This window comes from Anser anser (assembly GCF_964211835.1).
Source record: "Anser anser genome assembly, chromosome: 1".
NCBI lineage: Eukaryota > Metazoa > Chordata > Aves > Anseriformes > Anatidae > Anser > Anser anser.
In genome coordinates this window covers 71,216,918-71,239,541 of record NC_139720.1, presented here as the reverse complement: position 1 = coordinate 71,239,541, position 22,624 = coordinate 71,216,918, and the positions used below count along the sequence as shown (strand labels likewise).

General features: G+C 37.8%; 1 protein-coding gene across 1 annotated transcript in view; it reads right to left on the bottom strand.

The window, feature by feature from the left end:
- Positions 1-22,624, bottom strand: part of LOC310892362 (potassium voltage-gated channel subfamily KQT member 1-like) — a 522,172-nt gene that overhangs the window by 425,236 nt on the left and 74,312 nt on the right. Inside the window, exons 8-11 of the mRNA XM_083820035.1 lie at positions 20,912-21,022; positions 19,848-19,943; positions 18,860-18,988; positions 16,958-17,120 (exon numbers count right to left, since the gene is read on the bottom strand). Coding sequence (XP_083676161.1) covers positions 16,958-17,120; positions 18,860-18,988; positions 19,848-19,943; positions 20,912-21,022 — 499 coding nt within the window. The remainder of the gene's footprint in view (positions 1-16,957; positions 17,121-18,859; positions 18,989-19,847; positions 19,944-20,911; positions 21,023-22,624) is intronic.

Below are 22,624 nucleotides of genomic sequence, written 5' to 3'. Positions count from 1 at the left end.
ATCTTTATAAAAACGTTGTAAACCAACCTAACACATTTACTTTAATATTAAATTCATGCCATGTATTTCAGCTCAGTCACTATGCACATTCACTATTAATACATACCGTATTCCTACTTTTTCCACATTGCTTATGAGCAATTGTTATTAGGAGTTATTTAGAATGTTCTAAGTTCTACTTAAATTTATTTTAATTACAAATAAGCTACCAAGCTTTTCCTGCCACCAAAAAAAAAAAAAAAAAAAAGACTTGAACCTATTTTTGAGACTCAAATGATTAGCTTTAGAGGACCCAGCATAGTTAGTTAGCATAGTATTCTACACTTTTTTAATAGCAACCAAAAATTGACAAGGGAATAATTATCTTTATATGTAAGGTATACATCTCTACAGTTGACACATGCTCCCAGTCAGAGGCATAAAGTCTTTTTGTACTGATGACATTGTGGAAAAATTTGAATTTGCATCCTGTAGCTCTCAAGGCTTAGGGTCTCCTCTGGCAACAGGCCATCATTTTTGCCTGAAAATCGCAGTGACAATGTGAACCACAGTGAACCACACTGAAAGATGTAATGAGATACACAGGCCTATTGCACTCACCTTCCTCTCCTCCAGAGGACTTGCAGGCAAAAGAATGAAAAACCTCACTCTATGAAATACACCTTGCACTTTCCAGTTTGACTGACCCACTCTCCTCATAGAGAAAAGAATATCCACCTTGAAGAAGTGTGCAATGAAGCCCTGAAAAGCAGAGAACTGAGATATAGATGCCTATGCTGACACTGTAGGACATGATGGTGTCAGTACATTAAGAACCAGATGAAGATTCTACCAGTACCAAATAGAAATCCAGATGAAAGTTGAATTTGAGGAGTGACTTGAATTGTTCATTTGATTTATTTTTTTTAATAAACTAGCAATTAGGTTTTTAGGTAAAATATGAAAAGACTGCAAACGACTGAAGTTTATAAAATAATTTCTGGAAAATGTTTTCATTAGAAATGTTCTATTTTACATAATATCTTCGAAAACTAACTTTCATCCTGAAAGAAGATCAAATACTTGACAGTTTCACTACCTTGATGGGTTCTTCCCAAAGCACTTTGGCTTGGCTTTCTACACAGTAGATTGCACAAACTTTTGCTGTTGCCTAAACATTCAGAAGGATCTTTCTTCGAGATAAGCATTATAGTTTGCTTGTGTCCAGTGGATAGAGCAAAACTGACTTGGGTATGTAACCTGAGCATGCTTGCTAATTCCTCACCATAGGGAGGCTTTTGAAGACAAAATCTTGTTCTATTTTGTTCCAAAAAAAAATAAATAAAAATTCTACTGTCTTGGAATAGAACAGATAATACTGCCTCGACCTTTGCATTGGTCAAACACTAGAAATACAGGCTACAACAAGAATATTTATAAGAATTTGAGTGTTCATTCATCAATGACTTGAGATGTAGCCCATTTTGCTCCATCTGTTAAATCTAGGCTTAGTAGATTACTTGCATATATCCTTATGTTAAAAAAAATAATAAATAAAAATTAAAAAAAAAAAAAGATAAGCATAGGAGTTGAAGGACCTTATGGTCATTCAAATGCAAAGGTACATGTGCCATCTTGGAATGGTTTGCACTTTGGATAACTACTGCAATTGACAAAACAGCTGTTTTTTCCTAACATCAAAAAAACAGATCACAAAAAAACTGTATTATGCAGCACCTTGCTTATTAAGTTTACATGGTAAGGATATGGTAGTGGGAGTTCTGCAGGGCTGGCATCTGTGAGAAGAGCCCAGAAGTTGCCCCATGTCAGATCAAAGCCAGATTCAGCCAGCTCCAAAAGGGACCCACTGCTAGCCAGAGCTGAGCCAATAAGCTATGTTGGTTGCACCTCTCTGGGAGTAGATTTAAGAAAGGGAAAAAGAAAAACAAACAAACAAACAAAAAAAACAAACAACAGCTGGGAGAGCGAGGAGTGAGCAACAGCCTTGCAGATACCAAGGTCAGCGCAGAAGGAAGGCAGGAGGTGCTCCAGGCACCGGAGCAGAAGTTCCCCTGTGGCCTGTGGAGAGGCCCCTGGTGGAGCAGGCTGTCCCCCTGCAGCCCATGGGTCCCACATGGGGCAGATCTCCATGCTGCAGCTCGTGGAGGAGCCCCCGGTGGAGCAGGTGGATGTGGCCTGGAGGAGACTACGGCCCATGGAGAGCCCCCACAAAAGCAGAGTGTTCCAGAGCTGTAGCCTGTGGACAGTAGCCCATGCAGGAGCAGATGATCTTTCAGGATGCTGCCCATGGGGACCCATGTTGGAGCAGTTTGCTCCTAAGGGATGCACCTCATGGTACGAACCCATACTGGAGCAGTTCTTGAAGAGCTGCTTGGGGGAAGGACGTAGAAGAGGGTAGATGGGTGGGGAGGTTGTTTTACTTTGTCTTTAATTTCTCACTGCATTAGCTTGTTAGAAATAGGTAATCAGTTACATTAATCTCCCTATGCTGAGCCTGTTTTGCCTGTGACGATAATTATTGAGTGATCTCCCTGTCCTTATGTCAGCCCTTGAACCCTTTTCGTTGTATTTTCTCCCCTTTTCCCTTTGAGGAAGGGGAGCAAAAGGGCTGTTGTGGCTGAGCTCAGCTGCCCAGCTGAGTAAAGCCACCACACCTTGTCTCCAACAGAAGTGAAGAGTGGATGCACAAAGACAAGCTAAGTATATAGAGTTAGCTTCACAGAAACATCTGGTGGTCTACAGCTGTGGGCCTTTCCAAGCCTGAGGTGCTATACAAGAATATTTGCTGGGTTTTCTTCAGTAAACTTGTCCACATTGAGTTGAGAATATGTTAAAAGAGATCTGTCTACACTAATCTTACTGTAGATATGAAATCATACTTGCCTAGTGATTGGGAAATTGGTGCACTAACCTCAAACACTGTTGATGTTGCTACAGGGAAAAATGCCATACTAGTGAATCCATATGTCAAAATCCTACAAAAGGATGTTATAAGTAAAAGGAATTTTATCCCAATAAACCTTCTGAAAAAGGTATTGCAGAGTCTGGGAACAATAGTGAAGGCATAGCCCAAGAGACAAATCCTTTCTTTCAGGAGGATGAAGTGAAGACTCTTGGATTATGACTGTAGCACATTAAGACCTAAGATTTTCAATGCAGTCTTGGCATCATGAAGGCTCCTCTGGGACACAAGGCTTTCAGAATTTTGCTTTCAGACCAGTAGGGAGAAGTTAACATCTTGCTCCTCAACTCTGCCTTCTTTTTCATTAGTGTTTCTTGTACTGTTACTTATACTTTGTACCGTCTATGCTTTTCTGTTTAGAAACCCCCACTCCAAACCTCAGCAAAACTCATAACTTATGAATTGTCTTTCAAACTATAAGTCCTTTAGGGTTTTCATATCCAGATTTTGATATGATCCTTCTTCCATTTAAAGAATAGATTTAACATAGAATTATTAAGGTTGGAAAAGACCTCCAAGATCAACTAGTCCAACCATACCCCTACCACCAATGTCACCCACTATCCATATTCCTAAGCACCACATCCAACCTTTAAATTAGGTTGAAGTCATAAAGAAAAGATCTGGCTGCTTTGTTCACAGTGCTGACTGTTTCCTGCTTTGCAAAGATTATAGTATTAGGTTTGCTAGAAGCACCTCCTGATGCACCTCTTTCTGAAGCACCTGCTTCTTTTATACCCAGATCTGTCCACCACTCTCATCTAATATTGCAAGGTATGCACAAAAATCTTAACCCTTTCCTGGTTCTTAGAGATTGACATCAGCCAAGAACAACACGCATAATTGCTTGCAGTCTAAGGTTAAATGAGAGCTGGCAGCATGGAGACAAAATTCAGCAACTTTATTTACCCTCGAGTAGTTGTTCAGCTGCAAAGGCAACTGCTTAAATGAGATAATTGAAATCAAAGACAGCCTTTCTGTGACAATTCATTCTTTTTTCATGGCTAAGAACCTGATTCCCTTGGAAAGAGTTTCATGAAAAAAGCCACATTTCAGCAATTGAAATGGGACACATCTGCATCCATGGAGGAAGATGCACAAAGCTAAGAAGTCTTGTCTCCCTGCAGAATAGTTTATTCAGATGGCTGGCAAAGAAAGTAAGATAAACACTGGAAAATCCCTCAGACAATTCCGTCACTCTCTCATGTGGGCAAAAGTCACACGACCTGGCTGCAGCAGAGACAAAATGAGGGGGAGGAGACAGAAGACTATAGAGTTGTGTGACTGCATCTTATAAAATAGTAAGACATGAAGGTCTATTCAGTGGATGATATGGAGACTGAAGGAAGCAGAAAGGAGAGCATTAGAGGTCTCCTTATTATTAAGGAGATTATAAATTAAATGCTTTAATATCAAGCAACAAACTTGCTCAAATTCTTCTTTTTCAGAAAGTACTACTGACACACAGATTTTATAGAGCCCAACCTAAATTGCCCTGCTGTCTGAAAGGTTCAAGTATTTTCCCCCTCTGGCTGTTTTCACTCCAGCCAACCCATGTCTGAGTTTGACATCTACTAATGGATTTATTTATTTATTTAGCAAAGAAAATCATTATTCCTTTAAGAAGACTTAAGTAGAAGATAACTAAGAGAAATAGAGAATCTTTACCAGCCAGAATGATCCCCTTGTAAAAACCATCACTACTTCACCAAAGTTGATATTAAGTTTAGCTGATAGAGATCTTTCATATAACATAGGCATAGGCCTACTGTTTTATGAATGCAATTTTACCTTACTGGAAACAGCGCAACCTTAGAACATCCAGAGATACCATTTCTCCAGCAAGGGAAGAGTCCTTTTTAACACTGACTGACGTTTTATTATGCTAAGACAAGTTTGCATGTACTTTTGCAGACACTTTCTAAAGTATAGGGCTGTCTAAATTAATCTCTGTAAATCTGTTGGGCCCCTGTGTACACCAAAATATAGTGCTTGCTCCCTCTCTCAAACAAGGTTATAGGAACAGCAACCACTCTGAGCTCTTCATATAAACAGCAACAGAAACTTGTAGACTTCTATGTAGGGCTGCTACACGCTTGCTTCATGATGGCTCGCTCAGCACAAATTAATCTAGGATAGATTCAGGTCAACCTGACCTGAAATGGATCTTAATTGAGTTAGTACAACCAGGTCTAGAGTATCCCATTGCCATGGTCTGATTCACTCCATTAAAAAGAACGAAGAAAAGCCACTGGCAACAAATACTGGCATTATACAGCTTAGGATTTTTTTTTGGAAACTGGAGTCAAGTTTTGAGGAGTCAGCATAATATAATACTTAAAGGAACACAAACGGATCCAAAAGGTCAGAACAGGGTCGCAGTTTATGTACCCATGAGGCTGATTCAGAACCACGTTATATGCAAGCCAGAAGTCCTGGAATTAGTTATCAGAATTATATTATAGATGCCCTCCCCATAATTCACATTATTCAGAAATGGAAAATTATTATTCTTTAATTTATTTTTTTTTAAGTTCATGCCAACTCCATACAATTCTCCTGCTGGTGAGACCACACAGTGCAGACCATAGCAAGAATGAAATAGATGAAACCCAGAAATGTTTTCTCTTTGATGATGGATTGCCACTGCTGGAAGATGATTAATGCTGATTACAAAGATTACAATTCAAAAAGCCATCACTGATACCCATGCTTTTGCATTTCCAAGCTTGGTACTTTGCTGCTATATTGGGTAGCACTGATCACATCTGTATAGTTTCATAATACAAGACAGGATGGTGTCATGTAGGAGTTTTATCAATGTCAGCATGGAAGGAAAAGCAAGATAACTCACTAACAGATGTGGCAAAGCAAAGTGGAATTGCCCACCCTTGCTTCCCCCATCTTGGGTCTATACTCCAGCAAAATTCACAGAAATCTTTGCCATTCAGTTGGGGTATTCACTGCAAATTTCTCTGCAGAAGACTACAGAGGAAGAGCTTTTCTCACTGACAGAAATTTACTTACTTCTCAATTCCAAAAAGCTTCTGAATACATATTTAAATATAAGTGTTTCCCTCCAAGTGAACATGATTTAAATAAAAGTAATCATACATTCCATTTTTGTCAACTTCCCTTGTACGGAAGGAAATGTATCATCCACAGAAAACATCACTTAAATGCATCATTTATTCTTCTGTATATCTACCCCTAGTAGCTTTTTAACAATGCTTAGCATCTTCTGCAGTATTACTGTTCAATTCAGTGATTTTAGTTTCATTTAACAGAAAAACCATCTGGAAAGCAGGTATCAATCATTTACTACAGAAGCCCAGCACCTAACTCTGCAAGAAAGCTTTTAAATACTTTAACTAAATCCACTCATAGATCACAGGCAGAGCTTTTTATGACCTCAGTTTGCTTACATGTCAAATTCTATCAAAAAAAGTAACAAGGTCAGATTGTTTCATCAGTTGTATTCAGGTAATACTAAAGGGTTCAGAATTTGGCCCAAATTTAATCAATATATATAATAAGCAGTCTTAGCCACTTAGAAATTTATTAACTCTGATCAATGGATTTCATACAACAGCTGCACGAAAATCAATGAACAACGCAACCTATAGAGAATATTGCAAATGTTTGCTCATTAGGAAATTTCTGCTCCCTCTTTTCTTTCCAAAGGTAACCATTTTGCAAAAGATTGTTTAGCCAAGTATTCCAATGCTAAAGGTGCTCTGGCTGTATGTACACAGCACATTACTGGACACTCCAAATGGAAGGACAATCAGTTCCAGATGTTTTTCACTGATTAAATTTATCCCAAGCAAGGTTAAGTAAATGACAAGCAGCTGCCTTTTTTTCATTACTCATGAAAAATGCTTCTTAGAGTTCTGTGTTTAACAGGCAGATGCATGGTGCAGTACATATATTCCTAGGATTTCACGATTAACAGAGAATGTGGACAATCTTCAGAGAAACAACTATTATTTTTATTTTTTTTTTTTTTTTTATCTCCAGTATGTCAGAGTTTATGCAGATCACATTTAACAGGAAGAAGCTTAAGAATTAAACAAAAAACATGTATCTTTGGAATGCCCCAGGTATGTACTCCCCTAAGACACAGCTACTCAACTCAGAAACTACTTTCTACCGGAGTAAGTAGAAATAAACCAGAAAAATGTTGAAGTGCCACCAACTAGATCATGGCTCAGTGCAATAATGGCATCATTCCAGTGACCCATCAATTCAAACAGGACAGCAAAGTGCAGTGGTTTCAGGTTATCACACATGACACAAGAACAGTGGAAACAAACACAAACAACAATGAATGCAGGAGGTATAAATTCAAAATTATTCAAGTGTGAAGACTTACAACTTAATAACAAGCAAGACCACTATAATCTGGGGATTGCCTACTGTCTGGCCACCTCCCTTTTTGTTCTTGAATCTTTACGTCCAAAAACAAAGATAACTGACTGAAATATGTCAGTGCAATATGCTTACAGGTTGAAACAAAGCTTTATTTCTTAGACTTCTGTCCTTCCATTTATATTCAGACATGCAATGCTTTTACACCTGAGAGGATTAAACTGACAGAAAGGTATAAAAATCCCTTGCACATATCTTTAGGCAAGTTGACAGGTCAGATTTTCTATCACAACACTTATGCCTGTAGGTATGAATCACAGAATCACTGAATGGTTTGGGTTAGAAGGGACCTTAAAGACCATCCAGTTCCAAACCCCCTGCCATGGGCAGGGACACCTCCCACCAGACCAGGCTGCCCCATCCAATTTGGCCTTCAACACTTCCAGGGATGGGGCATCCACAGCTTCCCTGGGCAACCTGTGCCAGCGCCTCACCACCCTCATAGTAAAGAATTTCTTCCTAATATCTAATCTAAACTTTTTCTTTTGTTTAAAAAAAAAAAGGCTTAAAACCTTTGTCCTAGGCCTCCCTGCTTTTCTGTAGGCCCCCTATAGGTACTGGAAGGCTGCTATATGGTCTCCCCAGAGCCTTCTCTTCTCCAAGCTGAACAACCCCAATTCTCTCAGCCTGTTGCACAGGCCCACCTCTCAAGCCTGTCCAGGTCCCTCTCTCTGGATGGCATACCACCCCTCCAGCATGTCAACTGCACCACACAGCTTGGTGTCATCAGCAGACTCGTTGAGGGTGCATTCCATCCCACTGTCCATGTCGCAGACAAAGATGTTAAACAGCACCAGTCCCAACATTGACCCCTGAGGAACCCTACTCATTTCTGATCTCCATTCAGACATTGAGACATTGACCTCAGCTCTCTGAGTGTGACCAGCCAGCCAATTACTTACCCACCCAGTGGTCCATCTATTAAATCCATGTCTCTCCAATTTAGAGACAAGGATATCATGGGGGACAGTGTCAAATGCTTTGCACAAGTCCAGGTAGATGACACAAGTTGCTATTCCCTTATCTATAAAAGCACATAAAAGCATTTCCAAAGCACAGAAGTGAAAGCAAAGAAACTAATTGATTTCTGATAGAGAAAATCTGCAAAGAACACTATGCATCCCTGTATATTAAAGTTATTTTTCAAACACCTGCTATGAGACTGCTACATGAAGACACATATCAAAAAAATTGTTTAGAAAGCAGCCAACATCTGGGTATCTAAACAAGGAACAGAACCAAAACAAAAGTAATAATCCTGAACAAATTTTCTTCTCTCAATTTTAAAGCAATGGTCAAGGTTGCATACATATATATACAAGTATGATATATAACAAATACACAAACTACATAGAACCAAAGTTTATTTTACTTCTAATTCTGGAATCTTTTCAGCTTTTCTAGATGATGCACAACGTAAAATACAACCTTTTCAAACCATATTAAGTCCATCTATCAAGATGAGAATTATACCTACTGGCACCTACTCCTGCATTTAAGTAGAACCAGTTTTTAAAAAATAATAATTAAAAAAATAACATGGTGTCCCGGCCTCTCACAATAACATTTTGTCATTCCTATCAGAAAGAACAAATTTCTGTTGCTAAAAAGTAGCTTCACATTCTAGATTAAAATAACAGCTTATTTTCCCCCACAGAGCATTTACTGTATTTTCTGCAAGAATCAGCTTCTCTTTTTACAAAATCTGACATTCCTGATTACTACTCCTCCTTGCTTATGCTAACAATAAATAAACGAATAGGCCTATGTTTAGTATTGTATTGACTAATAGCATTCTTTACTTCTGTAATGCTGTGTCAGTCTAAAAACACTTCATAAAAAATTAAGACTCATGATATCTCAGACAGACGAGACTTATATTCATTTAACAGATGACGCAGCTGAAGCACAGTGAGTTAATTGTTTGCCCAAGGTTACATAGCAAATCAGTAACAGAGCTAGGAACAGAATCCAGGAACACTGACTCATGCAGCACTTCTTCCTCAACTCCAGACAAGCCTTTTGCATACTGCCTCAACACCAAAACTGTGTTTTCCCTTGCAGTCTAACCAGCCAGCTATTATGCACTGAATTTTTGTTAAAATGAGATGGAGGATGATGACAGTCTCTTTAACTGCCTCTATATCTTTTATGGAAAAGAAACTTTAAGGCAAAACCCCACAGTCCTTGATGGTGTTTTGCTCTTTGTTTTGGTAGTTTTGTTGTTTTCTAAGATAACAAAATTAGTACACACAAGAAAAATGGAGGAAGTTCAAAAAGCTATTCTTAAACAATTTACAAGATGAAGCGCCTGCTTCTCATGTTCACTGGAAAGGCTCACAGATGGTTCAAAAGGTCTGCGTTTCCATACAGTCATTAATGAACTACAGTGGAAATCCTTAGAGTCTATAGTACTACAATTGTTCTGTGTCACTACCAACTTAAGTGTGACTATCAGTTTTAACAGTTTGACCACTTCAGAATTCTCATGGGCTTTAACCAACTGGCCCATAATTCTGTGAGTCCTCCTTCCCTCTTTCAAAGCACACTTTGTATTTCCTTTTGTAGACCTCTGCAATCTCACTAGCCTCCTATGAGTCCTGTTCATAGCTCTCAGGTTGTTTCTGACCTCACCCAAACTACTCAGCTATGTACTTTGCAAGCCCATATACCTAAAAACCACATGACTTCAGTGCATCTTTCCTAATCCTTTCTCTTCTAACTTGAATTGCTCCTCACTGAATTATTATCTAAATAGTATTAAGTAGCACAACTTGTAGCATTACCTCCAATGAATGTGTTGACTTTCTGTGAAAAATAAAACACAATAAACTATTTCCTGACATCAATTTTTCTACCCTTTATGTTTAAAAAAGGAGACAATTTTCCTTTCTCCATAGGTTTTCATCTCAATTTTAGGTTATTCACAATTTACCCAGATTGTTCCATCTTTCCTACATTTTGGAAAATTGACAGTTTGGCATATTCTTGTAAATTCACTAAGAAGTTTCTACATCTCCCAGATTCTCCTGTTTTGCCCTGTATTTCCATTGCTAATAAGAAGGCCTAGGCTTTGTACCAAATTTGTGAAACTTCATCCCTGAAGTATATCAGTTCTCCTCCGTCCAGACTTTTTTTGATTTGCCTTTAAGTGGTTTGGCTATGAAAGCAATTTCTCTAATTGACCAGGTATCTCTATCTAACTAGTTTTACTTTTGTTTATATTTGTGTACTACAACCATAATTTCATATCTACAGCTGTAACAAGCAGTAATTCTAGTAGACTAAGATATTTACAGTGAACATAATGGCATATCATAGAGAAATACAGGCTGGACAGACTATCAGAGACCTCAAGAAGTAGAGATACAGGATGCAGTATATAGGAGTAAAACCTAAGATAGTAGAAAGGGCACAGTCTTGTCACCGGGGTCTCCACAGCTATAAGCAGTTCACTAGTGGTCAGTTAAATTAAAATGCAGACAAGGAGCTGAGAAAAATTGTTTTTTAAAGGTAACAAAGAACAAAGAAACAGTGTCTCACATTCATAAATGGGATTATAATATAGTAAATCCAGATGAAACATGGAGCTACAAACCAATGAAGAAAAGTGTAAAATTGTTAGCAAAAATTTATATATGATTTCAAGTGGGTCCTAAGAGAGAAGAAATCATCACTACAAACATAGTATTCCTCCGGAATATGATATTTTATATACCTATAGTTATAACATAACTATATACGTTATATTTGTTATTATACGGAATTTATATACTGTTGTGAAGAACTCCAGATTGCACCAGTTTATTTTAACACTTGGGCTTCTCCTGCCCCAACAGATGAAATTCTTAGGATCCAGAGCAGCAGAGGAAGGAAGAGCACAGACATGAGGAAAAGAGGTAAAAACTAAGAAGTCTATATTACAGTTTTAATTGCATTATTACTATTAATGCAACTTTTGGAATATGAAAATAAAAAGCAAAAAATATAATAATAATGAACTTCTTTTTTGTAACTTGGATCTGGATTAATAAACGGTTAGATCAAGACTTCACATATACTAGCACTGAATTCTCAATTTTACTTTTATAAGATTTGCTTATAAAAGCACTATACTTTTCTCACTCTTGCTTCCTACAACACTTTATCTATTAATACTGAGCTTCCATTCTTGAAGCCTGTTATGTCTGTTCCACTTTTCTCTCTTCTTCCCAAAGTTGGCTCTCCACCTTTTTCATAAGCCCCCTTTAAGTGTTGAGTAGCTGCAATAAGGTCACCCCAAAGCCTTCTCTTGTTCAGGCTGAACAGCCAGCTCTCTCAGCCTTTCTTCATAGTGTTATTCAGTTTTATTTCACAACTAAAATTAGTTGGAACATTTTCAACTAAATTTGTTTTCATCTAAATGAAATGTCTTTGACAAAGCAAACATTTTCTGGAGGAAAAAAAGAAGTCTAAAAATCAGTTTTACTAATATTATGAAGCAGAAAATATTTAGGGAGCTGCAAATGCCTTCTCTCATTAAGGACTCCCATCTAAAACAAAGTATTTGCTCAGTCCAATTCAGAGTGATTGGTGATCTAAACTCTGGTCCTAAATCAGGCAGAACAGAGTTGAATAAATGCAGAGGGGAAAAAAAATTAAACCTCAAAAGCTGCCAGATTTAATCAGAAGTAAAAATGTGTTTGGCAGAGGCAGCTGATCTCTTCCTCTCAGCCTTCGTCTCCCCTTACACCAGCTCCCTCTCCTAGATCTACTATCCCACTTTGGTCATGCAAGGTAAACCACAGAATACACTGAAAGTACTTGCTCAGGGCAGCCAGGGCTGAAACAGCAGGGACTTAAAACTCCAGTAGAAGCATTTGGTTGTGTTTCCACAATTCTTATTCACAGTCAAGTACCATTAGTAACTATGGGTCCTGAACTGACAAATTTAGATATTAAACAGCCCTATACTGCATATAGGTTCTTATCGTAAAGCCACCAGCATCTGCTACTCACCTTCTTAAGAGCATGATATTTTTCAGAAGCAAGGTATCTGGATACTTTTCCTTGCTCATTTGGAGCATATCTTTATATTTACTTTTTTTTTTCTTTTTTTTTTTTTTTCCCCCTGACTTACTGACAGTTAGGCAGACTGTCAAATGCTTTGGTGTTTGCTTTATTCTGTTAATTTCAGCCATATGTTTTTTCTCACCTTTCACTCAACTTGTCAGCACTGGAATCTATGAATCCACTTAATTTAAAATGTTTGCTTCTTTATATGTACTGCAGATTGTAATCTATCTACACCACTGAGGGAAAGCAGCCCTTTTCCCAATGGAAATGCAACCAATTTCCAGGAACAACCAACCTAGTGCTAGATAGGTGAATTCTGGAATGTCAGCATCCAAACTAATATTATAGAAAGAATTAATCAGCATTAACACTATTATGCACTTATATAAAAGTGTTTGAAAAGGTATTCTGGGGAGCACTGAAAATTAAATCTCTACCTCTCCTATTGAGAAGTTACTCTTGTACAGTTTTGGTTTGAATAGGAGGATGAAAAAATATCAGCATGCAAGAAAACCCCAAAAGCAAACAGAAAAGCATAGTGATAAATAGGGAATTTTGTTTTTATCCCAGCAGAGATTTATCAGTGTGAGAGTTTTGTGACTTTGACAAATTTTACAATAACGAGTTGTGTATACAATCTACAGTAACTGACAGAGAATAATATATTCCATCTGCTGGAGAAGTCCCAAGAGGCTGACCTGTAAGGTCCAAAAGTTTTCACATTTTTATAATTTTTTTTCCTAATAAAGTGTTATGAAACAGCTATTCAGTTCATTTTGAGAAGCATACATTACAGTGTATAGCTGTTATTTGAATATGAAACTCAAATGCACATAAGAGAATGTCAGTTGCATTCGAGTGTTATTTGTCATTCTTCTATTTGGATTTGTCTTTATGACCTATCACTCACTCTTGATACAATAAGTAACTATCGTCTTGATAGTTAAGTGCCTTGTTTAAATCTTAAAGGCACATTAAAGATGCCAGAGAGTTGACATGTGTGATGTCATCTTAAATAACAGACCCTGCTGCAAGGAACTATGTGCTGTACACTCTGGTTGACAGAAGTACAGGTAAAGTTCAATTCCTAGACTATAGAAAAAAATTATGGCTATAATCTCAGGTGAGGTGAAGTCACTGAGGAGCTTCAAATCATTGCAGAAAAAAATTAAACTGTGCATCCTGGTACAAAAGAGTTCTCAGCTGGAGACAATGGAAATGCACAGAAACAATACACTGCACTAGAGTATCTTCAGTATCACAGTTATTTCTGAGAATTGTTTTTTCAGCAAATCCATGTCTGCTCTAGCTGTTCCTTTTAATTTCTTTCTAAATATTTTTATCTTTTCAAGAAATTTGACTTCAAGGAAAATATTACTGTGGAAGGACTTAGCCTTTCCATTCCTGCAAGGATGGTCAAGTTCTTAGTGGTATAGAGCACGCTACACTAGTCATGCCACAAATCCCAAGATGCATAACTAAGTCAAGAGCAGTTTATCTTTTGATTTATCAGGCGTTTCTTGCAAGATCCAGCCAGTTATGGTACATAAAGATCCAGTTCCTACATTATGCACTACCTTTTTTTTTTTTTTATTACACATACAATTACAAAAATACTTTTTTTTTTTATTACACATACAAGTATTTCAAGTGTTAAATTAATGTTGATCATATCTATAGGCATTATAAGGCTCCCCTTTCTCAAACCTTCAATTTAGAGGTAAAGAGGAAAGCATTTTTATCTAGCCTTGAAAGATATGCCTCCACACAATTTTTGATCAAGCCAAGATGAAGCTGGGTGGACGTGGATACGCAAACAGGATATCCAAAGAAAAACCTCAGTTCTCATGAAAAAGAGGTACACTCACATTATGTACTTCCTGAATCAAGGTAAATCTCTCCGTCAAGGAAATTTTAACTGAATGTCAGTTTATTTTCTGCCCAGAACAAGGCATTTTCTTAGTGGGACTGTTATTCCTTTGACTGCAGTTGCCAGGCATTTGTTTCAGGTTTCCTTGCAGTCTCTCACATCTGACTGAAGCAGCAGACAAGAAGAGCTGTTTCAAAGCAACAGCTCTGCTCCTCCTAGGTCAGGCCTATAAAAGTGATCTAATTCAACCTCAAAGTCTGCCATCATCTGTAAAACATCCAGCCGCAACAACCAATGAATAAAATATTCCACTATAACAACAGTGAAATAGAAGCTGGCATACTTCTTTTCAATTACATTTTTTTTTTTTTCCTTTTCTAAGAGAGACTTTAAGGGAGGAAAAAAAAACACCCACACTTACAGGCTTGCAACCTAGTACTTCTACTTCTCAAGAATAGAAGCCTATTAACTCTGGCAAGGAGATCTTTGCTGAGAGAAATCAGGTTTAAATTTTTGAGAGGTGTCAAGAATGTTCAGTCAACTGAGCAATCAAGTTAGCCTGGAATCCTGGAAGCTTTGTACCAGAAGGAATAAATCAGAAAACCAAATGAAGTGTGACTTACCCCAGACATGAGCAAAGGCAAAAAAATAAAAAAGATTGGTAACGGAATAATATGCATGGTTGAGTCTCAGAATGAGAATAAATTAGACCAACTATAGTAAGAATTGAACAAGAAAGCAATTTCAGAAAAAGGGCAAAAATGCTTTCATTTCGCTCTGCTACCCAGCTGTAATGCAAAATAAATAAATAAATAAATATTTTACAGTCTAGTCCTTTCAATCTTTCTTCTGAGGGACAGTGCTTTGCTCAGACTAACATTGAAGGAATACAGCTGAAGTGAAGATACAAGCACTGGCTGAGGCATGATTACAGGCAACTTAGTCCTCAATTCTTTATTAAAGTTAGAAGTTACACCATTGCACAAGCCTTTCTTTTTTTTTTTTTTTTTTGCTTCTGTCCAGCACTGACTGATGCCACAATACCAAGATACACTCAGCTAAATCTGCACTGATCAGCAAGGGAAGCTGCACATTTCTAATAAACAAGGGTGTTGAGAATTGTTGTATTCTGTAAAGAGGAAAATTTTTAAACCAGCAACTTCATAAACCACACCATTCACCCCTTTCCCAGAAACCTACAAAAACACAGGAATTGCCAAGCAACAACACTGTCAAAAATACTGTCATTGCTGAAAAGCACTCTTGACCTCAACACAACATGACAGAAGGAAAATCAAAATATAAACCAGAACAAGAATGAAAATCTACACCAGGAGAAGAAAAACGTTTCCTCCCAGAACAGCAGGTTCATGGCTATCAATTGCATAAAGTAGAGTCTTGAAGATCTTTCTAAAACGCTAGGAGCAAGATGCTCCTACCCCTTGCAGATGTGTTTCAGTATGTCACAGTTCTCAGTCAGATGTGGAATAGCAAGCAGCTAATTGCTCTCACTTGAATATAACAGGTTAACAACACTCTCTGGCAAATCTAAAGTCAGAACAGCCCAGTAAAACTACTGCATTTGATTTCATTCAGAAGACATTACACATTCACTCTGGGAGTAAAAATATTTAATATACATGGATATATATTTAATTAAAGAGATCATCGTGTCAAGACTACAGACATACTCTCTCCAGGCTGAAATTGTATCAGCCTCAATGCCACATAAGAGCTATTTCATACAGAGTTGACACTCAGGTTTAGCAAGGACAGATGAAAACTTATGTGAAAGCAGCAAATGAGACCATAATTCAGCGCTACTGCCTTTGACTAGGACCAACATCTTTGGACACCTCAGTTAACTTGTCCAAGTTTTGCATGCCTCTATGTACAGAACATAACTCCTTGAACTATGAGGAAACAGTTTCTCTTTAAGCTAAAGACTTTAGCAAATCCAGAACTTGCATGTTTCCCTTCCCATCTCATGAGACAAAGGAAGTCAGCACAACGATGGAAAAACTAACTTTCAAAAAAATCCTCACTTCATAATAAACAATGTTATTTTATACCCACCATCTTTAAATGAAGTTCATGGTGGAAAAGAATTTTTACAAACGCAGCAATATCTTAGCTCAGCAAAGAAATTCAACCACTTTCCATATTGAAATACAACCACTCATAGCAACACAATATTTTAGTGAAGTAATAAACAAAACACTTATCAAAACCTCCTGGTTAACAAAGGAATGGGTAAATATTTTATGCCTATCACAATTTATTTGCACAGTGTTTAAGAAGGTGCTGTAAAAAAGTAAAGATATTTTTCCTATTTTATTTTCCTTTCTTCAGGCTCTATGTGAGGTAAAGTTTAATAGTGGCATAGATCTGAGGAAGCTTTCCATCCAGCTGAAATAATTCCAAAATGTAGAATTTGAAACAAAAAAGGTTTTTGTTTTTTATGTTCACACCACACATCTAAAAATTTCCTTTTGCATTTCTGTTACTTTGAGTCTCCCTGTAATTTTTGACACATTTTGCGTTACTGATTACTTTTATATTATTTTTCACAGAAATTTTCATCAGTTTAGTTACTGTTAACATTCTCTCTTAAAAATGCTAGCCTAAATGTAAATTACCTCCTGGTTCATCGATGTAGAAAGACACATCTTTTTTGTCTTCTTGTTCATCAACATGATCATAAGTGATCTGTGGAATAGATAAGGCATTCTCTCCTGGGTTTATCACAGGTGCAGAACCATTACCACAGCCTGGTTTCCCTTTTCTTTTGGATCTTCTAGCCTGTGGTAGTAGAAAGAGGATGATATCAAAACATACTATGAAAACCAGAAAAGAACCTCCCTGTACAATAAATTCATCTCAGCAAGATTATTTATTTCAGTGCAATTGTAATTCAGTAAAAGTGTTACATTCTTGGTTAATGCTTACAGAATGGCTCATTTTAGATTATTATTTTAAATTTGGTAAGGGTTACTCTTAAGGGAAGATGCTTAGCACATTCTGAAAATCAGTTATCAGTTAGAATTTTATCAGTTACAATTTCTCAAGCCATATCTGAAATTCAAGGCACCCAAAATATTAATCATTTGAGTATATAATAGCTTGGGTGTAGCTTTTCTTTATTGCTAATTAAACAGATGACTAATTAATTGCAGGCTTTGAAATATGAGCAAAGCACTAGGTGATCTTCTCAATTAAAGAAAGTTTCTGTTCAGATCCACAAGCACTGAAACAAAAGCATGTTTGAAATTAATCAAACAGGACAAGAAAAATAGTAGAAATGGATGTTTATTTTAGATTGTGGATGCACTACCATGCATCCACATGCATGGGTTTTTATAACAGGAAAAGGAACTCTAAATTCTTTAAAGAACAAAATTCAACCATACGCACAAGATCAGTATACATTTAAGTCTTTAAAATGAGGGGCTATGTAGAGAAAAGAGAAATGAAAGAACCATTAAAGTTAATGAATTGGGGTTAGCAATTCATAATGAAGTTCAAGTTTAATAATATATTAGGGAACTCATCTCATAGAGAAAAAGAGGGAAAATACTAAGGACAAACAATACTTTTTCCAATTCTCCCAACAGGTATTGCATGCTGTTCAGCAACACATAGTACTCTGCCTTACTTCTGCTTTACCCCTTTCCTCCTGGCTGTTGTGCCTCAAGTTAAGGAGTAACTAGTCTCACAACAGTTACACTCTGCTCAGCACTGAGCAAACTGCACCACTCTAGAGCCAAAACATACACATGCACACAGATCATATTGATAAAGGTACCTGCACATGCTGTGGAGTAATCATATTGCAATTCTCCATTGAGTGACAGGCATCAGTGGGACCTCATTGCCTAAAAGCAGGCCTCTACCATCCACCACTTTAGAAACCCCATGTACCTGAGCTAGTCCTGTTGCAGACCTCTGCCTTTCCAGAATGCATACGAAAATCTAGGCAAGGTTGCCAGTGAAACTACATACCTATGTTTAGGCAATTCCACCTACGCAGACAAAAATTGTTCCAATTTATTGCAGCCAATGCTCAGGAATTTCCTCAAACTTCCATGTACCCCCAAAGATAAAGTACCACAGAAAGATGTACATGAGCAAGACAAATGCAGCTACTCTCAGTCAAATGAGTGTGAATGTAAATTTTTTAACTAGCATTCTTCTTTCTTCCGGTATGAATTACTGTGCAAAATGAATACAAAATGGAGAATGGTATCAACGACTTATACAATCTTTGAGAAGGTAGAATAGACTTCAAAGGGAGTAAAATAATGGAGAATAAGCATCTGTCAGATCAGCAAGGCAAATCTAATAGTAGAAGGCATTAGTCCTTCAGGAATATTGTAAGGAAAACTAAATTGATCCCGCTGTGGCAAAAGGAAAACAAAAGTCCCATTGAAAATCTCTCTCAGCTCTCCAAATTTTTTGGACTCTTTATAATGTTTTTGTCAAGTTATCCAACCAAATTAAACCCAAGGACAGAATAGATAGCTCTGTCGAGTCTATGTTACCTGTTTTCCCATACTAGGGCTAGATGGCGCTGGTGGTTTTTTGGGGTTTTGTGCAGGTGATGTAACATAGATTTTCCATGTTGTTGTAGAACTGTAAGATTTCTCTGCCGCATAGCACCGCCACAGTGTCTATAATAAAATCCCAAAACAATATTCTCAGTGTATAAGCAGGAACTGTTTTGCAGGATGTATAAGTCAGAATTTGCTGCAAACCAAACTGAGAGCAGCATCTTCAATCAATTTAAACATGATTCAAAGGTTTCTGACTGCACTTGCTGTGCTATACCAAACCACATGCCTAATAAAATTCACTCTTCCCCTATATACAGCTTCAGTGAGGCACTAGGAAATGTAGTCAGCACTGTGATTTTAAGTATACTCTCTGTAGTATTCTCCTAGGAGCTGGGGTCTAACCACTGCTCACAGCAAGGAAAACCATCCTCCATAACAGTGAATCCCCACAAGTATATAATGCTGCTGCTTCCCCTCTTCTGCAGCATGCCACATTTTAGCATTTGCACACCATGTTAGTGCATTCTTTATATAATATGAAAAGCTATGCTGAGACATTTTTCTAAACTGAGGTGTGTATACAAATATACATATACACATTCTTCACCTCTGAATTTGGCAAACACATAGGAGCTAAGGGAATAAAAAAAAAGAAGTTAACAATTAAAGATTATGACAAGGATTTTAATTTATTTTTTTTTACCAACTTAAGTTTACTTTAGCTGCATCCAAATACTGTTATGATGCCTGTGAATGTCTGGTTAGTGAAGCCTCCTGCTCATAAGAATGGATGTGGGACAGGCAGTTATCTAATTCTTTCTAGGGACTGAAGTGTACCAAAGAACCTCTGTGGTTAAACACAACTTATAGATTTATAATAAAGCCCAGAAACTGTGATTCTCAGATAGTACATGAACTGCTAGGCCCTACTGCCTCTCCATCACTCTCCTGTATATTTTACTGCTAGGGGTCTGACCTGAATTAGAGAAGCTGCTGCTGGGATTTGTCTGTTGAAATGCTTCTGACGTTGCTTCTGCTGTACTTTCAGGGCAAAACCAGACCCTAGAATACCCTAAATACAAATAAAATTACTGGTGAGACTGCAACATGATTTTATGCACCTAAGCCAAACACTTAATGCATTAAATAAATGGACATTTAAAAAAAGACAAGCTTTCAAATATCCACAGTAATAAAAAGCTATTTACCTAACAAAATTGAAATTGAGCATGTTGATGTTGGCATCATGTAACTGCAACAAACAGCATGCTTATTGCAGTCTATAGGCAACATTAGCCACAGGGGCATTCACAAAGTGGCAGTCACATTTCAAAGACAACCCTACACAATGGTGGGGGAAGCAAATGCCAATGTCATAAGACCGATCTATAGCTGTTCTTTGCACTTGTTTTTAATGTCTCAAAAAAAAAAAAAAAGGCACACGACCCACGCAAAGCCACAACTCAGTTTGATTTTCCAGGCAAAACAAGTAACAAAGTAAGATATGCTTTATGATTTAAGCATTTTTATTAAAACTGATAGTAACTGAAGAAATACTTTATCTATTCTATTTTTTTATATTCTTGTCTGTACATTCCCTAATCAGTTAACTGAAAATTCAGAAAGGCCAGCAATGATACTTTACAGTACTATGTAGGAAAGTAAATGCAATTTCCTAAATTTCTGTTTTGTGGCAGAGCTTCTCTTCTCAATACCCCAGGTAGTTTCTACGTTATCATAAAATAACAGAAACAAAGGATGTTTCACCTCTGACACTGACATGAAATAAATCTCTCCCTTTCTCCAGAGTAGTGAAAACATCTCCTTCTTAAAATGCTTATCTCTAAAGAAAATGACTACAGTAGAAAGACAGCAGTTTTATTCATTTTTGCATGTGCACAAATACACAAACATATTTATAGATGTGCATGTAAGCAAACATTCTGAAGCAACACCCAGCCCATTATTTCCTATTAAAGGTACTGATTTAACCTGTGCAGTCCAAGTCAGACAGTTAAAAAACATCCAAGTTCTACTTACCGCTGGTAGAGCAAAGAAAGATATAGCAAATACCGAGAAACAGGAAGCAACAGTCTTCCCAATCCATGTCTGGGGAACTTTGTCTCCATAACCAATTGTTGTGACTGTCACCTAGGCCAGAAACATACATCTTATTCACTGCAATACCATACATGTTTTTCCCCAAGAGCAGAGGGAACTAAAAAAGGGGAAAAAAAAAAAAAAAAGAGGAGTAAAAGGAGTAGGAGATACAAGTATCAGGAGATACAAGTGGATCAACGGTGTTTGGATTTGTGTGTAAGGAAACCATAGGAGTACATTGAACATCACTGTAGGCTTATTCTGTTTTTATATTCTTCAACAGGTATTCACAAATGGCCACTGCTGGAGAAGTGACACTAGGCTTGACCCAGGAAGACTGTTCTCACAGTTCATAGCTGGCTGTTTACATCCTCCTGAACTGGAAGGATGCCCCTATAGGCTTGAAATCATGGGCTTGCAGTATTTTTGTTTTTAATTTTTATTTTTAATATATATTGCTTGATAGCTGAATATGAGCCAGCATGGTGCTCAGGTGGCCAAGAAGGCCAACAGCATCCTGGCTTGTATAAGAAACAGTGTGGCCAGCAGGACCAGGGAAGTGATTGTCCCCCTGTACTCGGCTCTGGTGAGGCCGCACCTCGAGTACTGTGTTCAGTTTTAGGACCCTCGCTACAAGAAGGACATGGAGGTGCTTGAGAGAGTCCAGAGAAGGGCAATGAAGCTGGTGAGGGGTCTGGAGAACATATCTTCCGAGGAGCAGCTGAGGGAGCTGGGATTGTTCAGCCTGAAGAAGAGGAGGTTCAGGGGTGACCTTATTGCACTCTACAAGTACCTTAAAGGAGGCTGTAGAGAGGTGGGGATTGGTCTATTCTCCCATGTGCCTGGTGACAGGATGAGGGGGAATGGGCTAAAGTTGCGCCAGGGGAGGTTTAGGTTGGACATTAGGAAGAACTTCTTTACTGAAAGGGTTGTTAGGCATTGGAATAGGCTACCCGGGGAAGTGGTTAAGTCACCATCCCTAGAGGTCTTTAAAAGACGTTTAGATGTAGCCCTTAGTGATACGGTTTAGAGGAGGACTTGTTAGTGTTAGGTCAGAGGTTGGACTAGGTGATCTTGGAGGTCTCTTCCAACCTAGATGATTCTGTGATAGTCCTACAGTGTTGAGATGTAAGCCTTAAAATCACTGAGTCACACACAACTGATGCACAAACATTTGCCAAATTTGCAGTCAGGCAGAAACACTAGCTGTGTCAGGGTAAGCTACTCACTGTACTGGCAAGAAAGATAAGGGACAGAACTAACACTACCACAGCAGAACCCTCATACCAGGATGAGAAACATCCAAATACTCCAGAACACTAACTCCCAAAGAAAACAAGAAAATATTTCAGTAAACCAAGAACTAAATACAGCTGAGCCCCATGTTCTTAGTTTTTTTTTGTTTTTTTTTTTTTTTTTTCCCTCACAACTACAGTTCCCTGGGATTTAAAATTGCATTTGAGCCATGGGATGTACGTTACTAGATCTGCTCATAGCCTGTCAGGGTACAGCTGGATGTTTCTTAAGGGTTAGTGATCACAGAGCCAAGTGGGATAACAGTCCCACAGTACCCAAGCAGGAAAGATGTGGAAACAGTGGCCAGGTCCAACCAACAGTCTAGATCATAATGATGGTCTACAACATCACAACATG